Source organism: Scyliorhinus torazame, chromosome 5, assembly GCF_047496885.1.
Source record: "Scyliorhinus torazame isolate Kashiwa2021f chromosome 5, sScyTor2.1, whole genome shotgun sequence".
Taxonomy (NCBI): Eukaryota; Metazoa; Chordata; class Chondrichthyes; order Carcharhiniformes; family Scyliorhinidae; genus Scyliorhinus; species Scyliorhinus torazame.
Genome location: NC_092711.1, coordinates 329,867,929 through 329,890,891, shown reverse-complemented (window position 1 = coordinate 329,890,891; position 22,963 = coordinate 329,867,929). Strand labels below are relative to the sequence as shown.

Below are 22,963 nucleotides of genomic sequence, written 5' to 3'. Positions count from 1 at the left end.
CACTCACTCTGCTCAGAGATGTACCTGTGTCACTGTGCTGTTTGCTACAGAGCGATCTCTCACTCTGCTCAGAGATATACCTGTGTCACTGTGCTGTTTGCTACAGAGCGATCTCTCACTCTGCTCAGAGATATACCTGTGTCACTGTGAAGTTAGCGACAGAGCAATCACTCACTCTGCTCAGAGATATACCTGTGTCACTGTGCTGTTTGCTACAGAGCGATCTCTCACTCAGCTCAGAGATATACCTGTGTCACTGTGAAGTTAGCTACAGAGCGATCTCTCACTCTGCTCAGAGATATACCTGTGTCACTGTGAAGTTAGCTACAGAGCGATCACTCACTCTGCTCAGAGATATACCCGTGTCACTGTGCTGTTTGCTACAGAGCGATCTCTCACTCTGCTCAGAGATATACCTGTGTCACTGTGCTGTTAGCTACAGAGCGATCTCTCACTCTGCTCAGAGGTGTACCTGTGTCACCGTGCTGTTAGCTACAGAGCGATCACTCACTCTGCTCAGAGATGTACCTGTGTCACCGTGCTGTTTGCTACAGAGCGATCACTCACTCTGCTCAGAGATGTACCTGTGTCACCGTGCTGGTAACTACAGAGCGATCTCTCACTCTGCTCAGAGATGTACCTGTGTCACCGTGCTGTTAGTTACAGAGCGATCTCTCACTCTGCTCAGAGATGTACCTGTGTCACCGTGCTGTTAGTTACAGAGCGATCTCTCACTCTGCTCAGAGATGTACCTGTGTGTGGTAGTATGTATTGGGGGTCATGTGGGACTGGAAGCCCTAATGTCATTGGCTGACAGATCCCGGGTCCTGGTTGGCCGTTGACCTCAAGCTCCGCCCTGAAGGCGGAGTATAAGAAGCCGAAGTCCTCCCCCGCAGGCCAGTTTACTATCGAGCTGCGGGGGAACAGACACGCTTAATAAAGCCTCATCGACTTCACTCTATTCGTCTCACGGAGTCTTTGTGCGCTACAATTTATTAAACGTGCCTAAAAAGGACTATGGAGCTCAGGATCATCCCGGAATGCCTGAGGATCAGCCCCCACGCAGTGAATGCGGCAGCAGCCTTCAAACACTGGCAGACTTGCTTCGAGGCCTACCTCAGAACGGCCACCGGCCGGGTCTCAGACGAACAAAAACTGCAGGTCCTGCACTCGAGGGTGAGCACGGAGATTTTCACCCTCATTGAAGACACCCGCGATTTCCAGACGGCGTTCACAGCACTGAGAATCTCTACGTTCGCCCAGTTAACCAAATCTACGCTCGCTACCAGCTCGCGACGAGACGGCAAAGTCCCGGAGAATCGATGGACGAGTTCTACGCCGCGCTTCTGATTTTGGGACGAGCCTGCAGCTGCCCTTCGGTGAATGCAAACGAACACACGGACATGTTAATGCGCGATGCTTTTGTGGCAGGTATGCAATCCTCCCAAATCCGCCAAAGACTTCTAGAAAAAGAGTCGCTAGGACTCTCAGAGGCACGGGCCCTAGCAGCCTCCCTAGACGTGGCCGCGCGTAATACCCGCGCCTACGGCCCCGACCGCGCGGCAGGCCATTGGGCCCCGTACGTACCCGTTGCGGCAAACCCACCCCCCCGGACACCCCACAGGCTTGCGCAGTCCAAACGCCGAGTCGCACCGGAGGCGCCCGCTGTTATTTCTGCGGCCAGGCGAACCACCCCCGACAGCGCTGTCCGGCCCGCGCAGCCATCTGCAAAAGCTGCGGGAAGAAGGGCCATTATGCGGTGGTGTGCCGATCCCGTGAGGTCGCCGCCGTCCCGGGAGAACAGGGAGCCCTACAGGCAGTCTATGCGCCCCAACCCCCCCAGCACGCCATGTGCGACCCGCAGGCGCAGCCGCTCTGGTTCCCGACCACCGCGGTCCCGGGAGAACTGGGAGCCCTGCACGCCGCCTACGCTCCCCAACCCCCCTCCCCGCAGTCCATGTACGACCCGCCGCCGGCGCTCCCGCTTTGGGTGCCGGCAAACACTCTCCACGGTGAGGAAGGGGTCTTTCGCGTCGCGAACGCAACCCTCACCCCCGTCCCGCGCCCCACGCCTGACCCGCCGGCGCCACCTACCTGGACCCCGACCACCGCTGTCCCCGGCGAGGGAGCTCCGCGCGGTCCTAGCGCCCGCGGCCCTGGCGCTCGCAGTGAAGGAGCTCCGCGCGGTCCTAGCGCTCGCGGTCCTAGCGCTCCCAGACCCCCCAGCACACCATGTGCGACCCGCAGGCGCCGCCATTTTGGGTCCCGACCACCACGAGGGGAGGAAGGGCGCCGCCATCTTGGACCACCCCCGACCTGTACGACGCATGGGGGCGGCCATTTTGTCCATCCCCGACGCCATCTTGGACGGCAACAACGGACCCCACCCCACTACTACAACCACGGCTCGCTTCGATTACGCTCGATCAGGCTCGGCCCCGGACTCTCCAGACGATGACGACAACGGTCCTAATTAACGGCCACGAGACGCCATGTCTAGTCGACTCCGGGAGCACGGAAAGTTTTATACACACCGACACGGTAAGACGCTGTTCCTTAACTACCTACCCCAGCGCACAAAAGATTTGCCTAGCTGCAGGATCCCACTCCGTACAGATCCAGGGATTCTGCATAGTTACCCTAACGGTACAGGGGAGGGAATTCAAAAACTACAAACTTAACGTCCTTCCCCAACTCTGTGCCCCCACCTTGCTGGGATTAGATTTCCAATGTAACCTACAGAGCCTTACGTTTAAATTCGGCTGCCCCATACCCCCACTCACTATCTGCGGCCTCGCTACCCTCAAGGTGCCACCCCCGTCCTTGTTTGCGAACCTCACCCCGGATTGCAAACCCGTCGCCACTAGGAGCAGACGGTACAGCGCCCAGGACCGGACCTTCATTCGGTCCGAAGTCCAGCGGCTACTAAAGAAGGGCATAATCCAGGCCAGCAATAGTCCCTGGAGAGCACAGGTGGTAGTAGTGAAGACAGGGGAGAAACAAAGGATGGTCATAGACTATAGCCAGACCATCAACAGGTACACACAACTAGACGCGTACCCTCTCCCCCGCATATCCGACATGGTCAATCGGATTGCCCAGTATAAAGTCTTCTCCACCGTGGACCTCAAGTCCGCCTACCATCAGCTCCCCATCCGCCCAAGTGACCGCAAGTACACAGCCTTCGAGGCAGACGGGCGATTATACCATTTCCTAAGGGTTTGACGTCACAAACGGGGTCTCGGTCTTCCAACGGGAGATGGACCGAATGGTTGATCAACATGGGTTACGGGCCACGTTCCCGTATCTCGACAATGTAACCATCTGCGGCCACGACCAGCAGGACCACGACGCCAACCTCCAAAAATTCCTCCAGACCGCCAAAGCCTTGAACCTCACGTACAACGAGGACAAGTGCATTTTTAGCACCGACCGGCTAGCCATTCTGGGCTACATAGTGCGCAATGGGATAATAGGCCCCGACCCCGAACGTATGCGCGCACTCATGGAATTTCCCCTCCCGCACTGCTCAAAAGCCCTGAAACGCTGCTTGGGGTTCATTTCGTACTACGCCCAGTGGGTCCCCCAGTACGCAGACAAGGCCCGCCCCCTAATACAGACCACGACCTTCCCTCTGTCGACAGAGGCTTGCCAGGCCTTCAGCCGCATCAAAGCGGACATCGCAAAGGCCACGATGCGCACCATCGACGAGTCCCTCCCCTTCCAGGTCGAGAGCGACGCCTCCGACGTAGCTCTAGCGGCCACCCTTAACCAAGCGGGCAGACCCGTGGCCTTCTTCTCCCGAACCCTCCACACCTCAGAAATCCGCCACTCCTCAGTGGAAAAGGAGGCCCAGGCCATAGTGGAAGCTGTGCGACATTGGAGGCATTACCTGGCCGGCAGGAGATTCACTCTCCTCACTGACCAACGGTCGGTAGCCTTCATGTTCGATAATGCACAGCGGGGCAAGATTAAAAATGACAAGATCTTAAGGTGGAGGATCGAGCTCTCCACCTTCAACTATGAGATTTTGTATCGTCCCGGAAAGCTGAACGAGCCGTCCGATGCCCTATTCCGCGGCACATGTGCCAACGCACAAATTGACCGCCTCCAAACCCTCCACGAGGACCTCTGCCACCCGGGGGTCACTCGGTTTTACCACTTTATCAAGCCCCGCAATCTCCCATACTCTTTAGAGGAGGTCCGAACAGTCACAAGGGACTGCCACATCTGCGCGGCATGCAAGCCGCATTTTTTCAGGCCAGATGGAGCGCACCTGATTAAGGCTTCCCGCCCCTTTGAACGCCTCAGTCTCGATTTCAAAGGGCCCCTCCCCTCCACCGACCGCAACGCGTATTTCCTTAATGTAGTGGACGAATACTCCCGCTTCCCTTTTGCCATTCCCTGCTCCGACATGACCGCGGCCACAGTCATTAAAGCCCTGAACACCATCTTCACACTGTTCGGTTACCCCGCATACGTCCACAGCGACAGGGGGTCCTCTTTCATGAGTGACGAGCTGCGCCAGTTCCTGCTCAGCAAGGGCATAGCCTCAAGCAGGACGACCAGCTACAACCCCCGGGGGAACGGGCAAGTAGAAAGGGAAAACGGCACGGTCTGGAAGGCCGTCCTACTGGCCCTACGGTCCAGGGACCTCCCAGTTTCACGGTGGCAGGAGGTCCTCCCGGACGCTCTCCATTCCATCCGGTCGTTATTATGTACAAGCACTAATCAAACGCCTCACGAGCGTCTCCTTGTCTTCCCTAGGAGGTCCTCCTCTGGAACGTCGCTGCCGACCTGGCTGGCGGCCCCAGGACCCATCCTGCTCCGAAAGCACGTGCGGGCACATAAGGCGGACCCGTTGGTCGAAAGGGTTCACCTCCTCCACGCAAACCCCCAGTACGCCTACGTGGAGTACCCCGACGGCCGACAAGACACGGTCTCCCTGCGGGATCTGGCGCCCGCCGGCACCACGCACACCCCCCCGACACCATTCACCCAACCCCCCCTCCCTGCCACCGCCGCACCCCGCGACCGCCCCCTTCCCAGGAGGATCAGTCCCCCTCCCCTTTGCACCGACAGCTGAAACCGTGCGGCTCCCGGAGGCGACAACGCTGGTACAAGCACCACCACCACCACCGCCGAGGCGATCGACACGGACGACCAGACCGCCCGACCGACTCGTGGCGTCGATGTAAAACAAAGATGGACTGTTCAAAGGACATTTTGTTTTTTTCCTATACCCTCTGTAAATAGTTGCAACAGGACGATACTGTCCAATACTGTGCTACCATGTGAATGTTCTATCATCCCAGGACCAGCCCTGTAAACCCTTACCACCATACGAAGCATCACCGCGCCGTGTTCATTTTTGACAAGGGGTGAATGTGGTAGTATGTCTTGGGGGTCATGTGGGACTGGAAGCCCTAATGTCATTGGCTGACAGATCCCGGGTCCTGGTTGGCCGTTGACCTCAGCTCCGCCCTGAAGGCGGAGTATAAGAAGCCGGTGCCTTCCCCCGCAGGCCAGTTTACTATCGGGCTGCTGGGGAACAGACACGCTTAATAAAGCCTCATCGACTTCACTCTGTTTGTCTCACGGAGTCTTTGTGCGCTACACTGTGTCACCGTGCTGTTAGCTGCAGAGCGATCTCTCACTCTGCTCAGAGATGTACCTGTGTCACCATGCTGTTAGCTACAGAGCGATCTCTCACTCTGCTCAGAGATGTACCTGTGTCACTGTGCTGTTACCTACAGAGCGATCTCTCACTCTGCTCAGAGATGTCCCTGTGTCACCGTGCTGTTAGTTACAGAGCGATCACTCACTCTGCTCAGAGATGTACCTGTGTCCCCGTGCTGTTAGCCACAGAGCGATCTCTCGCTCTGCTCAGAGATGTACCTGTGTCACCGTGCTGTTAACTACAGAGCGATCTCTCACTCTGCTCAGAGATCTACCTGAGTCACCGTGCTGTTACCTACAGAGCGATCTCTCACTCTGCTCAGAGATGTACCTGTGTCACCGTGCTGTTAGCTACAGAGCGATCTCTCACTCTGCTCAGAGATGTACCTGTGTCACCGTGCTGTTAGCTACAGAGCGATCTCTCACTCTGCTCAGAGATGTACCTGTGTCACCATGCTGTTAGTTACAGAGCGATCACTCACTCTGCTCAGAGATGTACCTGTGTCACCGTGCTGTTAGCTACAGAGCGATCTCTCGCTCTGCTCAGAGATGTACCTGTGTCACCGTGCTGTTAGCTACAGAGCGATCTCTCACTCTGCTCAGAGATGTACCTGTGTCACCGTGCTGTTAGCTACAGAGCGATCTCTCGCTCTGCTCAGAGATGTACCTGTGTCACCGTGCTGTTAGCTACAGAGCGATCTCTCACTCTGCTCAGAGATGTACCTGTGTCACTGTGCTGTTAGCTACAGAGCGATCACTCACTCTGCTCAGAGATGTACCTGTGTCACCGTGCTGTTAGTTACAGAGCGATCTCTCACTCTGCTCAGAGATGTACCTGTGTCACTGTGCTGTTAGCTACAGAGCGATCTCTCACTCTGCTCAGAGATATACCTGTGTCACCGTGCTGTTAGCTACAGAGCGATCTCTCACTCTGCTCAGAGTTATACCTGTGTCACCGTGCTGTAAGCTACAGAGCGATCTCTCACTCTGCTCAGAGATGTACCTGTGTCAACGTGCTGTTACCTACAGAGCGATCTCTCACTCTGCTCAGAGATGTACCTGTGTCACTGTGCTGTTAGTTACAGAGCGATCTCTCACTCTGCTCAGAGATGTACCTGTGTCACCGTGCTGTTAGCTACAGAGCGATCTCTCACTCACTGCTCAGAGATCTACCTGTGTCACCGTGCTGTTAGCTACAGAGCGATCTCTCACTCTGCTCAGAGATCTACCTGTGTCACCGTGCTGTTAGCTACAGAGCGATCTCTCACTCTGCTCAGAGATGTACCTGTGTCACTGTGCTGTTAGCTACAGAGCGATCTCTCACTCTGCTCAGAGATATACCTGTGTCACCGTGCTGTTAGCTACAGAGCGATCTCTCACTCTGCTCAGAGATGTACCTGTGTCACCGTGCTGTTAGCTACAGAGCGATCTCTCACTCTGCTCAGAGTTATACCTGTGTCACCGTGCTGTTAGCTACAGAGCGATCACTCACTCTGCTCAGAGATATACCTGTGTCACCGTGCTGTTAGCTACAGAGCGATCTCTCACTCTGCTCAGAGATGTACCTGTGTCACCGTGCTGTTAGCTACAGAGCGATCACTCACTCTGCTCAGAGATGTACCTGTGACACTGTGCTGTTAGCTACAGAGCGATCTCTCACTCTGCTCAGAGATGTACCTGTGTCACCGTGCTGTTAGCTACAGAGCGATCTCTCACTCTGCTCAGAGATGTACCTGTGTCACCGTGCTGTTAGCTACAGAGCGATCTCTCACTCTGCTCAGAGATGTACCTGTGTCACCGTGCTGTTACCTACAGAGCGATCTCTCACTCTGCTCAGAGATATACCTGTGTCACCGTGCTGTTAGCTACAGAGCGATCTCTCACTCTGCTCAGAGATATACCTGTGTCACCGTGCTGTTAGCTACAGAGCGATCACTCACTCTGCTCAGAGATGTACCTGTGTCACCGTGCTGTTAGTTACAGAGCGATCTCTCACTCTGCTCAGAGTTATACCTGTGTCACCGTGCTGTTAGTTACAGAGCGATCTCTCACTCTGCACAGAGATGTACCTGTGTCACCGTGCTGTTAGCAACAGAGCGATCTCTCACTCTGCTCAGAGATGTACCTGTGTCACCGTGCTGTTAGTTACAGAGCGATCTCTCACTCTGCTCAGAGATGTACCTGTGTCACCGTGCTGTTAGTTACAGAGCGATCTCTCACTCTGCTCAGAGATGTACCTGTGTCACCGTGCTGTTAGTTACAGAGCGATCTCTCACTCTGCACAGAGATGTACCTGTGTCACCGTGCTGTTAGTTACAGAGCGATCTCTCACTCTGCTCAGAGATGTACCTGTGTCACCGTGCTGTTAGTTACAGAGCGATCACTCACTGCTCAGAGGTGTACCTGTCAATCGGTCGGAATCCCTGGTTCGACTGTGAACAGCAGAGCTCAGGAAGAATGTTGGGCAGGGTACAGGGGGAATATGTCACACTGTGTGCAGGGAAGACTGAAGCTGGGAATGTTTCCAAGCAGGAGATATGATTAAGAGAAAGTTTGATTAGGTGTTGAAAGTTATGAGCTGTTTTGATCGAGCAAATAAGGAGAAAGTCTTCTCAAAGGCAGTGGGGGCAGGTTGAAGGGAATTGGTGAAAGCAGCCGCGGGGAGTGCGTTTTACTTGAAGCTCTGCGATGTTGCGACCTGGAGACAGGACTTGAAAGGCAGCTGGAGATTTAATAACTTTCCAAAATAAATTGGCTGTATGTTTGAGAGAGCTGCAGGGTGCTGGGGGAAAGAGCAGCAAATTGGATCACTGGACAGGCAGGGTGCAAACCTTCTGGTGACTCTGAGATGGACCCTCTGATACGGGAACAATGTGTGTGAGGCTGAGATCTGTGTTCTCTGGGATGTGAAGACTTTAATGTTCTCCCTGTGTTAACAGGGAAGGTCAGCGCGCAGCCCAAAGTGGAACATTCGGAGCGGGAGGGTGAGAGAGCTGGGAACAGCACAGTGCGATCCCACAGCACCAAGAGCAGCCCGCCCTACATGGTCTTCACTTACTTCAAAGGGGACATCGACACGAAGGTGGACGAACACTTCAGCAGAGCGTTAAAGCAATCCAGTCACCCCTCAGAAATCCATTCCAAAACCAAAGCTCACATCATTGAAGCAAAGACAGGTAAGAGGTGAAGAGACCCTCAATGAGGGCTGTCCGTCCCTCTCAGGAATTTAAACCATCCTCAGGGAAACAGCTTCTTACTGGGCCAGGGATGTGATTTTTCTGCAGGCGGGCCTGTGCCGTGAGGGCGCTCTATTCCACCACGTCGGCTGCTGTGGTCGTTACGGAGAAGATCCCCTCTGCGCATGCGCTGGGATGATGCCAGCACACGCTGGCGCTCCTGCGCGTGCGCCGGCTGGCGGAGGCCCTTCTGCGCCGGTTGGCGTGGCGCAAACCACCCCAGCGCCGGCCTAGCCCATGATTCCGGGTGGCCCGACGCTAGAGTGGTTCTCGCCACTACTCGGTGCCAGGAACCCCCACCCAGCAGGGTAGCGGAGTACCCGCCCCAGATCCCAGAAATGTTGGAGAATGAAAGGTTTAGTGAGAGGGAAGAACTGAGGGAGATCAACATTAGTAGCGAAATGGTGCTGGGAAACTGATGGGATTGAAGGCGGATAAATCCCCAGGGCCTGAGAATCTGCATCTTAGGGTGCTTAAGGAGGTGGCTCTGGAAATAGTGGATGCATTGGTGGTCACCTTCTGGGATTCTATAGCCTCTGGAACTGTCCCTGCAGATTGGAGGGTAGCTCGCGTCACTCCAATATTCAAAAAGGGAGGTAGAGAGAAAGCAGGGAATTATAGACCAGTAAGCCTAACGTCGGTAGTGGGGAAAATGCTTGAATCCATTATCAAGGACTTGATAGCGGAACATTTAGAAAGCAGTGGCAGGATCAGTCAGAGTCAGCATGGATTTATGAAGGGAAAATCATACTTGACAAATCTGTTGGAATTCTTTGAAGAGATAACCAGTACAGTTGACAAGGGGGAGCCAGTCGATGTGGTATATTTAGACTTTCAGAAGGTGTTTGACAAAGTTCCGCAGAAGAGATTATTGTGCAAGATTAAAGCGGATGGGATTGTGGGAAATGTATTGAGGTGGATAGAAAACTGGTTGGCAGAGTGGAAACAAAGAGTAGGGATTAATGGGTCCTTTTCAAATTGGCAAATTGCAAACACTAATGCACTGAGCAGGCTCCCACTACCAACGTGCCTCCCCAACGCTGAACTTCGTGGATACCTTGTTGCCCAGATCCACGATTGAACGTAAAAAAAAAACATATTGTCAAAAGTCCGCCACATGGTATTGTCCGGGGGCGGGGCGGGGGGCAGATCAGCATCGAAAACTGCCAATGACTTGTGGGCCTTTGTGATCAAGCTGTTGGTGCTCAGTGTGGAGGACGGCATCCTTCTGTGGGGGGCCCGCATTCTGGTCCCGTGTCAGGGGAGAGACCCAATATTGTGGGATCTACACAACAGGCACCCGGGCATCTTAATAATGAGAGGGCTGGCCCGTGGCTGCAGGCGATGGCCAGGCCTGAGGAGAGGAATAGAACGACTGGCCCAACACTGCAACATCTGCCAAGAGCAGCAGGAACTCCCGCCCACCGCAGCACATCATCCGCGGGAGTTACCACACCGGCCTTTGGTGGTCGGCATGCGGACTTTGCTGGGCCTTTCCAGGGATCCATGTTCCTGTTTATAGTGGATGCACATTGTGAGTGGCTGGAGGTCCACAAGATGTCCTCCGCCACATTGAGAGCGACAATCGAGAAACTCCGGCTCTCTTCCAGCAAACGTGGCTTTCCGGAGCTGCTGCTGCTGGATAACCACACCCTCTTTACGAGGGAACAGTTTGGGGGTTTGGTGAAGGCCAATGGGGTGTGGGGCATCCACATGGCCCCGTGCCACCCCTCCCCAAATGGGTTGGCTGAAAGGGAGAACGTTTAAAGGGGGTCTGAAGAAACAGGCCTCAGGGTCTTTGGACAGTGCACACCGCGCCGGCAGAACGGGTAATGGGCAATGGCTCAGGACCCACTTCTGCCCCTCATTTCCCGACATTGACGGGAAAGTGCACCGTTTGCATGTCATTAGTGGGCCTGACCCGGTATTCTCCGGGCCCTCCGCCATTCTCCGCCTCCACGGGGGTGAATCCCCAACGGTGAGGTTCACCTTTGCTAAAAATGGTGAAGCCGGCGGCTGCTGGGGGAGGGAGAGGGGGTCGGACATCACCGGAGTGTGCTGGCAGTTGTGCCGCTGGCCGGGGGGGCTTCTGCCAGGGCCGGGGGCAATAGCGTTGGGGGGGGGGGGGGGATAGCGGGGGGGTGGCGAGGAGGTGAACTGTGGGGTCGGGGTGGATGGGCAGGGAATCCCATTGCCACAGCCGGCAAGGCAACCACGCAGCTGCGCTCACCGCAAACAGCCCCCTGTGAGCTTAGTGCCACGGATCTTATAAGTGCCCCCCCCAGGTGTCCTCTGACCCCAGCCGACCCATCAGCTGTAAGGGCATGTCAAGCACAGCCAGTGCCACCTTGTTGGCTGGAATGGTGAGTGTGGGGAGTGTAATGTGTGTGTGCGGCTGGGATGAGTGTGTGTGGGGAGTGTAATGTGTGTGTGCGGCTGGGATGTGTGTGTGTGTGGGGAGTGTAATGTGTGTGTGTGGCTGGGTGAGTGTGAGTGGGGAGTGTAATGTGTGTGTGCGGCTGGGATGAGTGTGTGTGGGGAGTGTAATGTGTGTGTGCGGCTGGGATGAGTGTGAGTGGGGAGTGTAATGTGTGTGCGCGGCTGGGATGAGTGTGTGTGGGGAGTGTAATGTGTGTGTGCGGCTGGGATGAGTGTGAGTGGGGAGTGTAATGTGTGTGCGCGGCTGGGATGAGTGTGTGTGGGGAGTGTAATGTGTGTGTGCGGATGGGAGGAGTGTGTGTGGGGAGTGTAATGTGTGTGTGCGGCTGGGATGAGTGTGTGTGGGGAGTGTAATGTGTGTGTGCGGCTGGGATGAGTGTGAGTGGGGAGTGTAATGTGTGTGCGCGGCTGGGATGAGTGTGTGTGGGGAGTGTAATGTGTGTGTGCGGATGGGAGGAGTGTTTGTGGGGAGTGTAATGTGTGTGTGCGGCTGGGATGAGTGTGTGTGGGGAGTGTAATGTGTGTGTGCGGCTGGGATGAGTGTGTGTGGAGTGTAATGTGTGTGTGCGGCTGGGATGAGTGTGAGTGGGGAGTGTAATGTGTGTGTGTGGCTGGGATGAGTGTGTGTGGGGAGTGTAATGTGTGTGTGTGGCTGGGATGAGTGTGTGTGGGGAGTGTAATGTGTGTGTGCAGCTGGGATGAGTGTGTGTGGGGAGTGTAATGTGTGTGTGTGGCTGGGATGAGTGTGTGTGGGGAGTGTAATGTGTGTGTGTGGCTGGGATGAGTGTGTGTGGGGAGTGTAATGTGTGTGTGCAGCTGGGATGAGTGTGTGTGGGGAGTGTAATGTGTGTGTGTGGCTGGGATGAGTGTGTGTGGGGAGTGTAATGTGTGTGTGCGGCTGGGATGTGTGTGTGTGGGGAGTGTAATGTGTCTGTGCGACTGAGATGAGTGTGTGTGGGGAGTGTAATGTGTCTGTGCGACTGAGATGAGTGTGTGTGGGGAGTGTAATGTGTGTGTGCAGCTGGGATGAGTGTGTGTAGGGAGTGTAATGTGTGTGTGCGGCTGGGATGAGTGTGTGGGGCGAGTGTAATGTGTGTGTGCGGCTGGGATGAGTGTGTGTGGGGAGTGTAATGTGTGTGCGGCTGGGATGAGTGTGTGTGTGGGGAATGCAATGTGTCTGTGCGACTGGGATGAGAGTGTGTGGGGAGTGTAATGTGTGTGTGCGGCTGGGATGAGTGTGTGTTGGGAGTGTAATGTGTGTGTGTGGCTGGGATGAGTGTGTGTGGGGAGTGTAATGTGTGCGTGCGGCTGGGATGTGTGTGAGTGGGGAGTGTAATGTGTGTGTGCGGCTGGGATGAGTGTGTGTGGGGAGTGTAATGTGTGTGTGCGGCTGGGATGAGTGTGTGTGGGGAGTGTAATGTGTCTGTGCGGCTGGGATGAGTGTGTGTGGGGAGTGTAACGTGTGTGTGCGGCTGGGATGAGCGTGTGTGGGGAGTGTAATGTGTGTGTGTGGCTGGGATGAGTGTGTGCGGGGAGTGTAATGTGTGTGTGCGCTGGGATGAGTGTGTGTGGGGAGTGTAATGTGTGTGCGGCTGGGATGAGTGTGTGTGGGGAGTGTAATGTGTGTGTGCGCTGGGATGAGTGTGTGTGGGGAGTGTAATGTTTGTGGGCGGCTGGGATGAGTGTGTGTGGGGAGTGTAATGTGTGTGTGTGGCTGGGATGAGTGTGTGTGGGGAGTGTAATGTATTTGTGTGGCTGGGATGAGTGTGTGTGGGGAGTGTAATGTGTGTGTGTGGCTGGGATGAGTGTGTGCGGGGAGTGTAATGTGTGTGTGCGCTGGGATGAGTGTGTGTGGGGAGTGTAATGCTTGTTGGCGGCTGGGATGAGTGTGTGTGGGGAGTGTAATGTGTGTGTGTGGCTGGGATGAGTGTGTGTGGGGAGTGTAATGTGTGTGGCGGCTGGGATGAGTGTGTGTGGGGAGTGTAATGTGTGTGTGCGGCTGGGATGAGTGTGAGTGGGGAGTGTAATGTGTGTGTGCGGCTGGGGTGAGTGTGTGTGGGGAGTGTAATGTGTGTGTGCGGCTGGGGTGAGCGTGTGTAGGGAGTGTAATGTGTGTGTGCGGCTGGGGTGAGTGTGTGTGGGGAGTGTAATGTGTGTGTGCGGCTGGGATGAGTGTGAGTGGGGAGTGTAATGTGTGTGTGCGGCTGGGGTGAGTGTGTTTGGGGAGTGTAATGTGTGTGTGCGGCTGGGTTGAGTGTGTGTGGGGAGAGTAATGTGTGTGTGCGGCTGGGATGAGTGAGTGTGGGGAGTGTAATGTGTGTGTGCGGCTGGGATGTGTGGGAGTGTGTGTGGGGAGTGTAATGTGTGTGTGCGGCTTTGATTGTGTGTGTGGGGAGTGTAATGTGTGTGTGTGGCTGGGATGAGTGTGTGTGGGGAGTGTAATGTGTGTGTGCGGCTGGGATGAGTGAGTGTGGGGAGTGTAATGTGTGTGTGCGGCTGGGATGTGTGGGAGTGTGTGTGGGGAGTGTAATGTGTGTGTGCGGCTGGGATGAGTGTGTGTGGGGAGTGTAATGTGTGTGTGCGGCTGGGATGAGTGTGTGTGGGGAGTGTAATGTGTGTGTGCGGCTGGGATGAGTGTGTGTGGGGAGTATAATGTGTGTGTGTGGCTGGGATGAGTGTGTGTGGGGAGTATGATGTGTGTGTGCGGCTGGGATGAGTGTGTGTGGGGAGTGTAATGTGTGTGTGCGGCTGGGATGAGTGTGTGTGGGGAGTGTAATGTGTGTGTGCGGCTGGGATGAGTGTGTGTGGGGAGTATGATGTGTGTGTGCGGCTGGGATGAGTGTGTGTGGGGAGTGTAATGTGTGTGTGCGGCTGGGATGAGTGTGTGTGGGGAGTGTAATGTGTGTGTGCGGCTGGGACGAGTGTGTGTGGGGAGTGTAATGTGTGTGTGGGGAGTGCAGTGTGTGTGGCGGCTGGGATGAGTGTGTGTGGGGAGTGTAATGTGTGTGTGCGGCTGGGATGAGTGTGTGTGGGGAGTGTAATGTGTGTGTGTGGCTGGGATGAGTGTGTGTGGGGAGTGTAATGTGTGTGTGTGGCTGGGATGAGTGAGTGTGGGGAGTGTAATGTGTCTGTGCGACTGGGATGAGTGTGTGTGGGGAGTGTAATGTGTGTGTGCGGCTGGGATGAGTGTGTGTGGGGAGTGTAATGTGTGTGTGCGGCTGGGATGAGTGTGTGTGGGGAATGTAATGTGTCTGTGCGACTGGGATGAGTGTGTGTGGGGAGTGTAATGTGTGTGTGCGGCTGGGATGAGTGTGTGTGTGGAGTGTAATGTGTGTGTGCGGCTGGGATGAGTGTGTGTGTGGAGAGGAATGTGTGTATGCGGCTGGGATGAGTGTGTGTGGGGAGTGTAATGTGTCTGTGCGACTGGGATGAGTGTGTGTGGGGAGTGTAATGTGTGTGTGCGGCTGGGATGAGTGTGTGTGTGGAGTGTAATGTGTGTGTGCGGCTGGGATGAGTGTGTGTGGGGAGTGTAATGTGTGTGTGCGGCTGGGATGAGTGTGTGGGGCGAGTGTAATGTGTGTGTGCGGCTGGGATGAGTGTGTGTGGGGAGTGAAATGTGTCTGTGCGACTGGGATGAGAGTGTGTGGGGAGTGTAATGTGTGCGTGCGGCTGGGACGTGTGTGAGTGGGGAGTGTAATGTGTGTGTGCGGCTGGGATGAGTGTGTGTGGGGAGTGCAGTGTGTATGTGCGGCTTGGATGAGTGTGTGTGGGGAGTGTAATGTGTGTGTGCGGCTGGGATGAGTGTGTGTGGGGAGTGTAATGTGTGTGTGCGGCTGGGATGAGCGTGTGTGGGGAGTATAATGTGTGTGTGTGGCTGGGATGAGTGTGTGTGGGGAGTGTAATGTGTGTGTGCATTGTGATGAGTGTGTGTGGGGTGTGTAATGTGTGTGTGCGGCTGGGATGAGTGTGTGTGGGGAGTGTAATGTTTGTGTGCGGCTGGGATGAGTGTGTGTGGGGAGTGTAATGTTTGTGTGGGGAGTGTAATGTGTGTGTGTGGCTGGGATGAGTGTGTGTGGGGAGTGTAATGTGTGTGTGCGGCTGGGATGAGTGTGTGTGGGGAGTTTAATGTGTGTGTGCGGCTGGGTTGAGTGTGTGTGGGGAGTGTAATGTGTGTGTGCGGCTGGGATGTGTGTGTGTGGGGAGTGTAATGTGTACCTGCGGCTGGGATGAGTGTGTATGGGGAGTGTAATGTGTCTGTGCGACTGGGATGAGTGTGTGTGGGGAGTGTAATGTGTCTTTGCGACTGGGATGAGTGTGTGTGGGGAGTGTAATGTGTCTGTGCGACTGGGAAGTGTGTGAGTCGGGAGTGTAATGTGTGTGTGCGGCTGGGGTGAGTGTGAGTGGGGAGTGCAGTGCGTGTGTGCTGCTGGGACGAATGGGTGTGGGGAGTGTAATGTGTGTATGCGGCTGGGATGAGTGTGTGTGGTGAGTGTAATGTGTGTGTGCGGCTTGGATGAGTGTGTGTGGGGAGTGTAATGTGTCTGTGCGACTGGGATGAGTGTGTGTGGGGAGTGTAATGTGTCTGTGCGACTTGGATGAGTGTGTGTGGTGAGTGTAATGTGTGTGTGCGGCTTGGATGAGTGTGTGTGGGGAGTGTAATGTGTCTGTGCGACTGGGATGAGTGTGTGTGGGGAGTGTAATGTGTGTGTGCGGCTGGGATGAGTGTGTGTGGTGAGTGTAATGTGTGTGTGCGGCTTGGATGAGTGTGTGTGGGGAGTGTAATGTGTCTGTGCGACTGGGATGAGTGTGTGTGGGGAGTGTAATGTGTCTGTGCGACTTGGATGAGTGTGTGTGGTGAGTGTAATGTGTGTGTGCGGCTTGGATGAGTGTGTGTGGGGAGTGTAATGTGTCTGTGCGACTGGGATGAGTGTGTGTGGGGAGTGTAATGTGTCTGTGCGACTTGGATGAGTGTGTGTGGTGAGTGTAATGTGTGTGTGCGGCTTGGATGAGTGTGTGTGGGGAGTGTAATGTGTCTGTGCGACTGGGATGAGTGTGTGTGGGGAGTGTAATGTGTGTGTGCGGCTGGGATGAGCGTGTGTGGGGAGTGTAATGTGTGTGCGGCTGGGATGGTGTGTGTGGGGAGTGTAATGTGTGTGTGGGGAGTGTAATGTGTGTGTGCGGCTGGGATGAGTGGGTGTGGGGAGTGTAATGTGTCTGTGCGACTTGGATGAGTGTGTGTGGTGAGTGTAATGTGTGTGTGCGGCTGGGATGAGTGTGTGTGGGGAGTGTAATGTGTCTGTGCGACTGGGATGAGTGTGTGTGGGGAGTGTAATGTGTGTGTGCGGCTGGGATGAGTGTGTGTGGGGAGTGTACTGTGTGTGTGCGGCTGGGATGAGTGTGTGTGGGGAGTGTAATGTGTGTGTGGGGAGTGTAATGTGTGTGTGCGGCTGGGATGAGTGTGTGTGGGGAGTGTGATGTGTGTGTGCGGCTGGGATGAGTGTGTGTGGGGAGTGTAATGTGTGTGCGGCTGGGATGAGTGTGTGTGGGGAGTGTAATGTGTCTGTGCGACTGGGATGAGTGTGTGTGGGGAGTGTAATGTGTGTGTGCGGCTGAGATGAGTGTGTGTGGGGAGTGTAATGTGTGTATGCGGCTGGGATGAGTGTGTGTGGGGAGTGTAATGTGTCTGTGCGACTGGGATGAGTGTGTGTGGGGAGTGTAATGTGTGTGTGTGGCTGGGATGAGTGAGTGTGGGGAGTGTAATGTGTCTGTGCGACTGGGATGAGTGTGTGTGGGGAGAGTAATGTGTGTGTGCGGCTGGGATGAGTGTGTGTGGGGAGTGTAATGTGTGTATGCGGCTGGGATGAGTGTGTGTGGGGAGTGTAATGTGTCTGTGCGACTGGGATGAGTGTGTGTGGGGAGTGTAATGTGTGTGTGCGGCTGGGATGAGTGTGTGTGTGGAGTGTAATGTGTGTGTGTGGCTGGGATGTGTGTGTGTGGGGAGTGTAATGTGTGTGTGCGGCTGGGATGTGTGTGTGTGGGGAGTGTAATGTGTGTGTGCGGCTGGGGTGAGTGTGTGTGGGGAGTGTAATGTGTGCGTGCGGCTGGGATGTGTGTGAGTGGGGAGTGTAATGTGTGTGTGCGGCTGGGATGAGTGTGTGTTGGGAGTGCAGTGTGTGTGTGCGGCTTGGATGAGTGTGTGTGGGGAGTGTAATGTGTGTGTGTGGCTGGGATGAGTGTGTGTGGGGAGTGTAATGTGTGTGTGCGGCTGGGATGAGTGTGTGTGGGGAGTGAAATGTGTCTGTGCGACTGGGATGAGAGTGTGTGGGGAGTGTAATATGTGCGTGCGGCTGGGATGTGTGTGAGTGGGGAGTGTAATGTGTGTGTGCGGCTGGGATGAGTGTGTGTGGGGAGTGCAGTGTGTGTGTGCGGCTTGGATGAGTGTGAGTGGGGAGTGTAATGTGTGTGTGCGGCTGGGATGAGTGTGTGTGGGGAGTGTAATGTGTGTGTGCGGCTGGGATGAGTGTGTGTGGGGAGTGTAATGTGTGTGTGGGGAGTGTAATGTGTGTGTGCGGCTGGGATGAGGGTGTGTGGGGAGTGTAATGTGTGTGTGTGGCTGGGATGAGTGTGTGTGGGGAGTGTAATGTGTGTGTGCATTGTGATGAGTCTGTGTGGGGTGTGTAATGTGTGTGTGCGGCTGGGATGAGTGTGTGTGGGGAGTGTAATGTTTGTGTGCGGCTGTGCTGAGTGTGTGTGGGGAGTGTAATGTTTGTGTGGCGAGTGTAATGTGTGTGTGCGGCTGGGATGAGTGTGTGTGGGGAGTTTAATGTGTGTGTGCGGCTGGGTTGAGAGTGTGTGGGGAGTGTAATGTGTTTGTGCGGCAGGGTTGAGTTTGTGTGGGGAGTGTAACGTGTGTGTGCGGCTGGGATGAGTGTGTGTGGGGAGTGTAATGTGTGTGTGCGGCTGGGATGAGTGTGTGTGGGGAGTATAACGTGTGTGTGCGGCTGGGATGAGTGTGTGTGGGGAGTGTTATGTGTGTGTGCGGCTGGGGTGAGTGTGTGTGGGGAGTGTAATGTGTGTGTGTGGCTGGGATGAGTGTGTGTGGGGAGTGTAATGTGTGTGTGCGCTGGGATGAGTGTGTGTGGGGAGTGTAATGTGTTTGTGCGGCAGGGATGAGTGTGTGTGGGGAGTGTAACGTGTGTGTGCGGCTGGGATGAGTGTGTGTGTGGAGTGTAATGTGTGTGTGCGGCTGGGATGAGTGTGTGTGGGGAGTATAATGTTTATGTGCGGCTGGGATGAGTGTGTGTGGGGAATGTAATGTGTGTGTGCGGCTGGGATGAATGTGTGTGGGGAGTGTAATGTGTCTGTGGCGGCTGGGATGTGTGTGTGTGGGGAGTGTGATGTGTGTGTACGGCTGGGATGAGTGTGTGTGGGGAGTGTAATGTGTGTGTGGGGAATGTAATGTGTGTGTGCGGCTGGGATGAATGTGTGTGGGGAGTGTAATGTGTGTGGCGGCTGGGATGAGTGTGTGTGGGGAGTGTAATATGTCTGTGCGACTGGGATGAGTGTGTGTGGGGAGTTTAATGTGTGTGTGCGGCTGTGATGAGTGTTTGTGGGGAGTGTAATGTGTGTATGCGGCTGGGATGAGTGTGTGTGGGGAGTGTAATGTGTCTGTGCGACTGGGGTGAGTGTGTGTGGGGAGTGTAATGTGTGTGTGCGGCTGGGATGAGTGTGTGTGGGGAGTGTAATGTGTGTGTGCGGCTGGGATGAGTGTGTGTGGGGAGTGTAATGTGTGTATGCGGCTGGGATGAGTGTGTGCGGGGAGTGTAATGTGTGTGTGCGGCTGGGATGAGCGTGTGTGTGGAGAGTAATGTGTGTATGCGGCTGGGATGAGTGTGTGTAGGGAGTGTAATGTGTGTGTGCGGCTGCGATATGTGTGAGTGGGGAGTGTAATGTGTGTGTGATGCTGGGATGAGTGTGTGTGGGGAGTGTAATGTGTGTGTGTGTCTGGGATGAGTGTGTGTGGGGAGTGTAATGTTTGTGTGCGGCTGGGATGAGTGTGTGTGGGGAGTGTAATGTGTGTGTGTGTCTGGGATGAGTGTGTGTGGGGTGTGTAATGTGTGTGTGCGGCTGGGATGAGTGTGTGTGGGGAGTGTAATGTTTGTGTGCGGCTGGGATGAGTGTGTGTGGGGTGTGTAATGTGTGTGTGCGGCTGGGCTGAGTGTGTGTGGGGTGTGCAGTGTGTGTGTGCGGCTTGGTTGAGTGTGTGTGGCAGTGTAATGTGTGTGTGCGGCTGGGATGAGTGTGACTGGGGAGTGTAATGTGTGTGTGCGGCTGGAATGAGTGTGTGTGGGGAGTGTAATGTGTGTGGCGGCTGGGATGAGTGTGTGTGGGGAGTGTAATGTGTCTGTGCGACTGGAATGAGTGTGTGTGGGGAGTGTAATGTGGCTGTGCGACTGGGATGTGTGTGAGTCGGGAGTGTAATGTGTGTGTGCGGCTGGGGTGAGTGTGAGTGGGGAGCGCAGTGTGTGTGTGCGGCTGGGATGAGTGTGAGTCGGGAGTGTAATGTGTGTGTGCGGCTGGGGTGAGTGTGAGTGGGGAGCGCAGTGTGTGTGTGCGGCTGGGACGAGTGTGTGTGGGGAGTGTAATGTGTGTATGCGGCTGGGATGAGTGTGTGTGGGGAGTGTAATGTGTGTGTGCGGCTGGGATGAGTGTGTGTGGGGAGTGTAATGTGTGTGTGCGGCTGGGATGAGTGTGTGTGGCGAGTGTAATGTGTGTGTGCAGCTGGGATGAGTGTGTGTGGGGAGTGTAATGTGTGTGTGCGGCTGGGATGAGTGTGAGTGGGGAGTGTAATGTGTGTGTGCGGCTGGGATGAGTGTGTGTGGGGAGTGTAATGTGTGTGTGTGGCTGGGATGAGTGTGTGTGGGGAGTGTAATGTGTGTGTGTGGCTGGGATGAGTGTGTGTGGGGAGTGTAATGTGTGTGTGCAGCTGGGATGAGTGTGTGTGGGGAGTGTAATGTGTGTGTGTGGCTGGGATGAGTGTGTGTGGGGAGTGTAATGTGTGTGTGCGGCTGGGATGTGTGTGTGTGGGGAGTGTAATGTGTCTGTGCGACTGAGATGAGTGTGTGTGGGGAGTGTAATGTGTCTGTGCGACTGAGATGAGTGTGTGTGGGGAGTGTAATGTGTGTGTGCAGCTGGGATGAGTGTGTGTAGGGAGTGTAATGTGTGTGTGCGGCTGGGATGAGTGTGTGGGGCGAGTGTAATGTGTGTGTGCGGCTGGGATGAGTGTGTGTGGGGAGTGTAATGTGTGTGCGGCTGGGATGAGTGTGTGTGTGGGGAATGCAATGTGTCTGTGCGACTGGGATGAGAGTGTGTGGGGAGTGTAATGTGTGTGTGCGGCTGGGATGAGTGTGTGTTGGGAGTGTAATGTGTGTGTGTGGCTGGGATGAGTGTGTGTGGGGAGTGTAATGTGTGCGTGCGGCTGGGATGTGTGTGAGTGGGGAGTGTAATGTGTGTGTGCGGCTGGGATGAGTGTGTGTGGGGAGTGTAATGTGTGTGTGCGGCTGGGATGAGTGTGTGTGGGGAGTGTAATGTGTCTGTGCGGCTGGGATGAGTGTGTGTGGGGAGTGTAACGTGTGTGTGCGGCTGGGATGAGCGTGTGTGGGGAGTGTAATGTGTGTGTGTGGCTGGGATGAGTGTGTGCGGGGAGTGTAATGTGTGTGTGCGCTGGGATGAGTGTGTGTGGGGAGTGTAATGTGTGTGCGGCTGGGATGAGTGTGTGTGGGGAGTGTAATGTGTGTGTGCGCTGGGATGAGTGTGTGTGGGGAGTGTAATGTTTGTGGGCGGCTGGGATGAGTGTGTGTGGGGAGTGTAATGTGTGTGTGTGGCTGGGATGAGTGTGTGTGGGGAGTGTAATGTATTTGTGTGGCTGGGATGAGTGTGTGTGGGGAGTGTAATGTGTGTGTGTGGCTGGGATGAGTGTGTGCGGGGAGTGTAATGTGTGTGTGCGCTGGGATGAGTGTGTGTGGGGAGTGTAATGCTTGTTGGCGGCTGGGATGAGTGTGTGTGGGGAGTGTAATGTGTGTGTGTGGCTGGGATGAGTGTGTGTGGGGAGTGTAATGTGTGTGGCGGCTGGGATGAGTGTGTGTGGGGAGTGTAATGTGTGTGTGCGGCTGGGATGAGTGTGAGTGGGGAGTGTAATGTGTGTGTGCGGCTGGGGTGAGTGTGTGTGGGGAGTGTAATGTGTGTGTGCGGCTGGGGTGAGCGTGTGTAGGGAGTGTAATGTGTGTGTGCGGCTGGGGTGAGTGTGTGTGGGGAGTGTAATGTGTGTGTGCGGCTGGGATGAGTGTGAGTGGGGAGTGTAATGTGTGTGTGCGGCTGGGGTGAGTGTGTTTGGGGAGTGTAATGTGTGTGTGCGGCTGGGTTGAGTGTGTGTGGGGAGAGTAATGTGTGTGTGCGGCTGGGATGAGTGAGTGTGGGGAGTGTAATGTGTGTGTGCGGCTGGGATGTGTGGGAGTGTGTGTGGGGAGTGTAATGTGTGTGTGCGGCTTTGATTGTGTGTGTGGGGAGTGTAATGTGTGTGTGTGGCTGGGATGAGTGTGTGTGGGGAGTGTAATGTGTGTGTGCGGCTGGGATGAGTGAGTGTGGGGAGTGTAATGTGTGTGTGCGGCTGGGATGTGTGGGAGTGTGTGTGGGGAGTGTAATGTGTGTGTGCGGCTGGGATGAGTGTGTGTGGGGAGTGTAATGTGTGTGTGCGGCTGGGATGAGTGTGTGTGGGGAGTGTAATGTGTGTGTGCGGCTGGGATGAGTGTGTGTGGGGAGTATAATGTGTGTGTGTGGCTGGGATGAGTGTGTGTGGGGAGTATGATGTGTGTGTGCGGCTGGGATGAGTGTGTGTGGGGAGTGTAATGTGTGTGTGCGGCTGGGATGAGTGTGTGTGGGGAGTGTAATGTGTGTGTGCGGCTGGGATGAGTGTGTGTGGGGAGGATGATGTGTGTGTGCGGCTGGGATGAGTGTGTGTGGGGAGTGTAATGTGTGTGTGCGGCTGGGATGAGTGTGTGTGGGGAGTGTAATGTGTGTGTGCGGCTGGGACGAGTGTGTGTGGGGAGTGTAATGTGTGTGTGGGGAGTGCAGTGTGTGTGGCGGCTGGGATGAGTGTGTGTGGGGAGTGTAATGTGTGTGTGCGGCTGGGATGAGTGTGTGTGGGGAGTGTAATGTGTGTGTGTGGCTGGGATGAGTGTGTGTGGGGAGTGTAATGTGTGTGTGTGGCTGGGATGAGTGAGTGTGGGGAGTGTAATGTGTCTGTGCGACTGGGATGAGTGTGTGTGGGGAGTGTAATGTGTGTGTGCGGCTGGGATGAGTGTGTGTGGGGAGTGTAATGTGTGTGTGCGGCTGGGATGAGTGTGTGTGGGGAATGTAATGTGTCTGTGCGACTGGGATGAGTGTGTGTGGGGAGTGTAATGTGTGTGTGCGGCTGGGATGAGTGTGTGTGGGGAATGTAATGTGTCTGTGCGACTGGGATGAGTGTGTGTGGGGAGTGTAATGTGTGTGTGCGGCTGGGATGAGTGTGTGTGTGGAGAGGAATGTGTGTATGCGGCTGGGATGAGTGTGTG

At 55.2% G+C, this 22,963-nt stretch overlaps 1 protein-coding gene across 1 annotated transcript in view; it reads left to right on the top strand.

Annotated features, from left to right (window-relative positions):
* Positions 1–22,963, top strand: part of LOC140422816 (transcription cofactor vestigial-like protein 1) — a 111,668-nt gene that overhangs the window by 8,663 nt on the left and 80,042 nt on the right. The window contains exon 2 of the mRNA XM_072507721.1: positions 8,619–8,855. Coding sequence (XP_072363822.1) covers positions 8,619–8,855 — 237 coding nt within the window. The remainder of the gene's footprint in view (positions 1–8,618; positions 8,856–22,963) is intronic.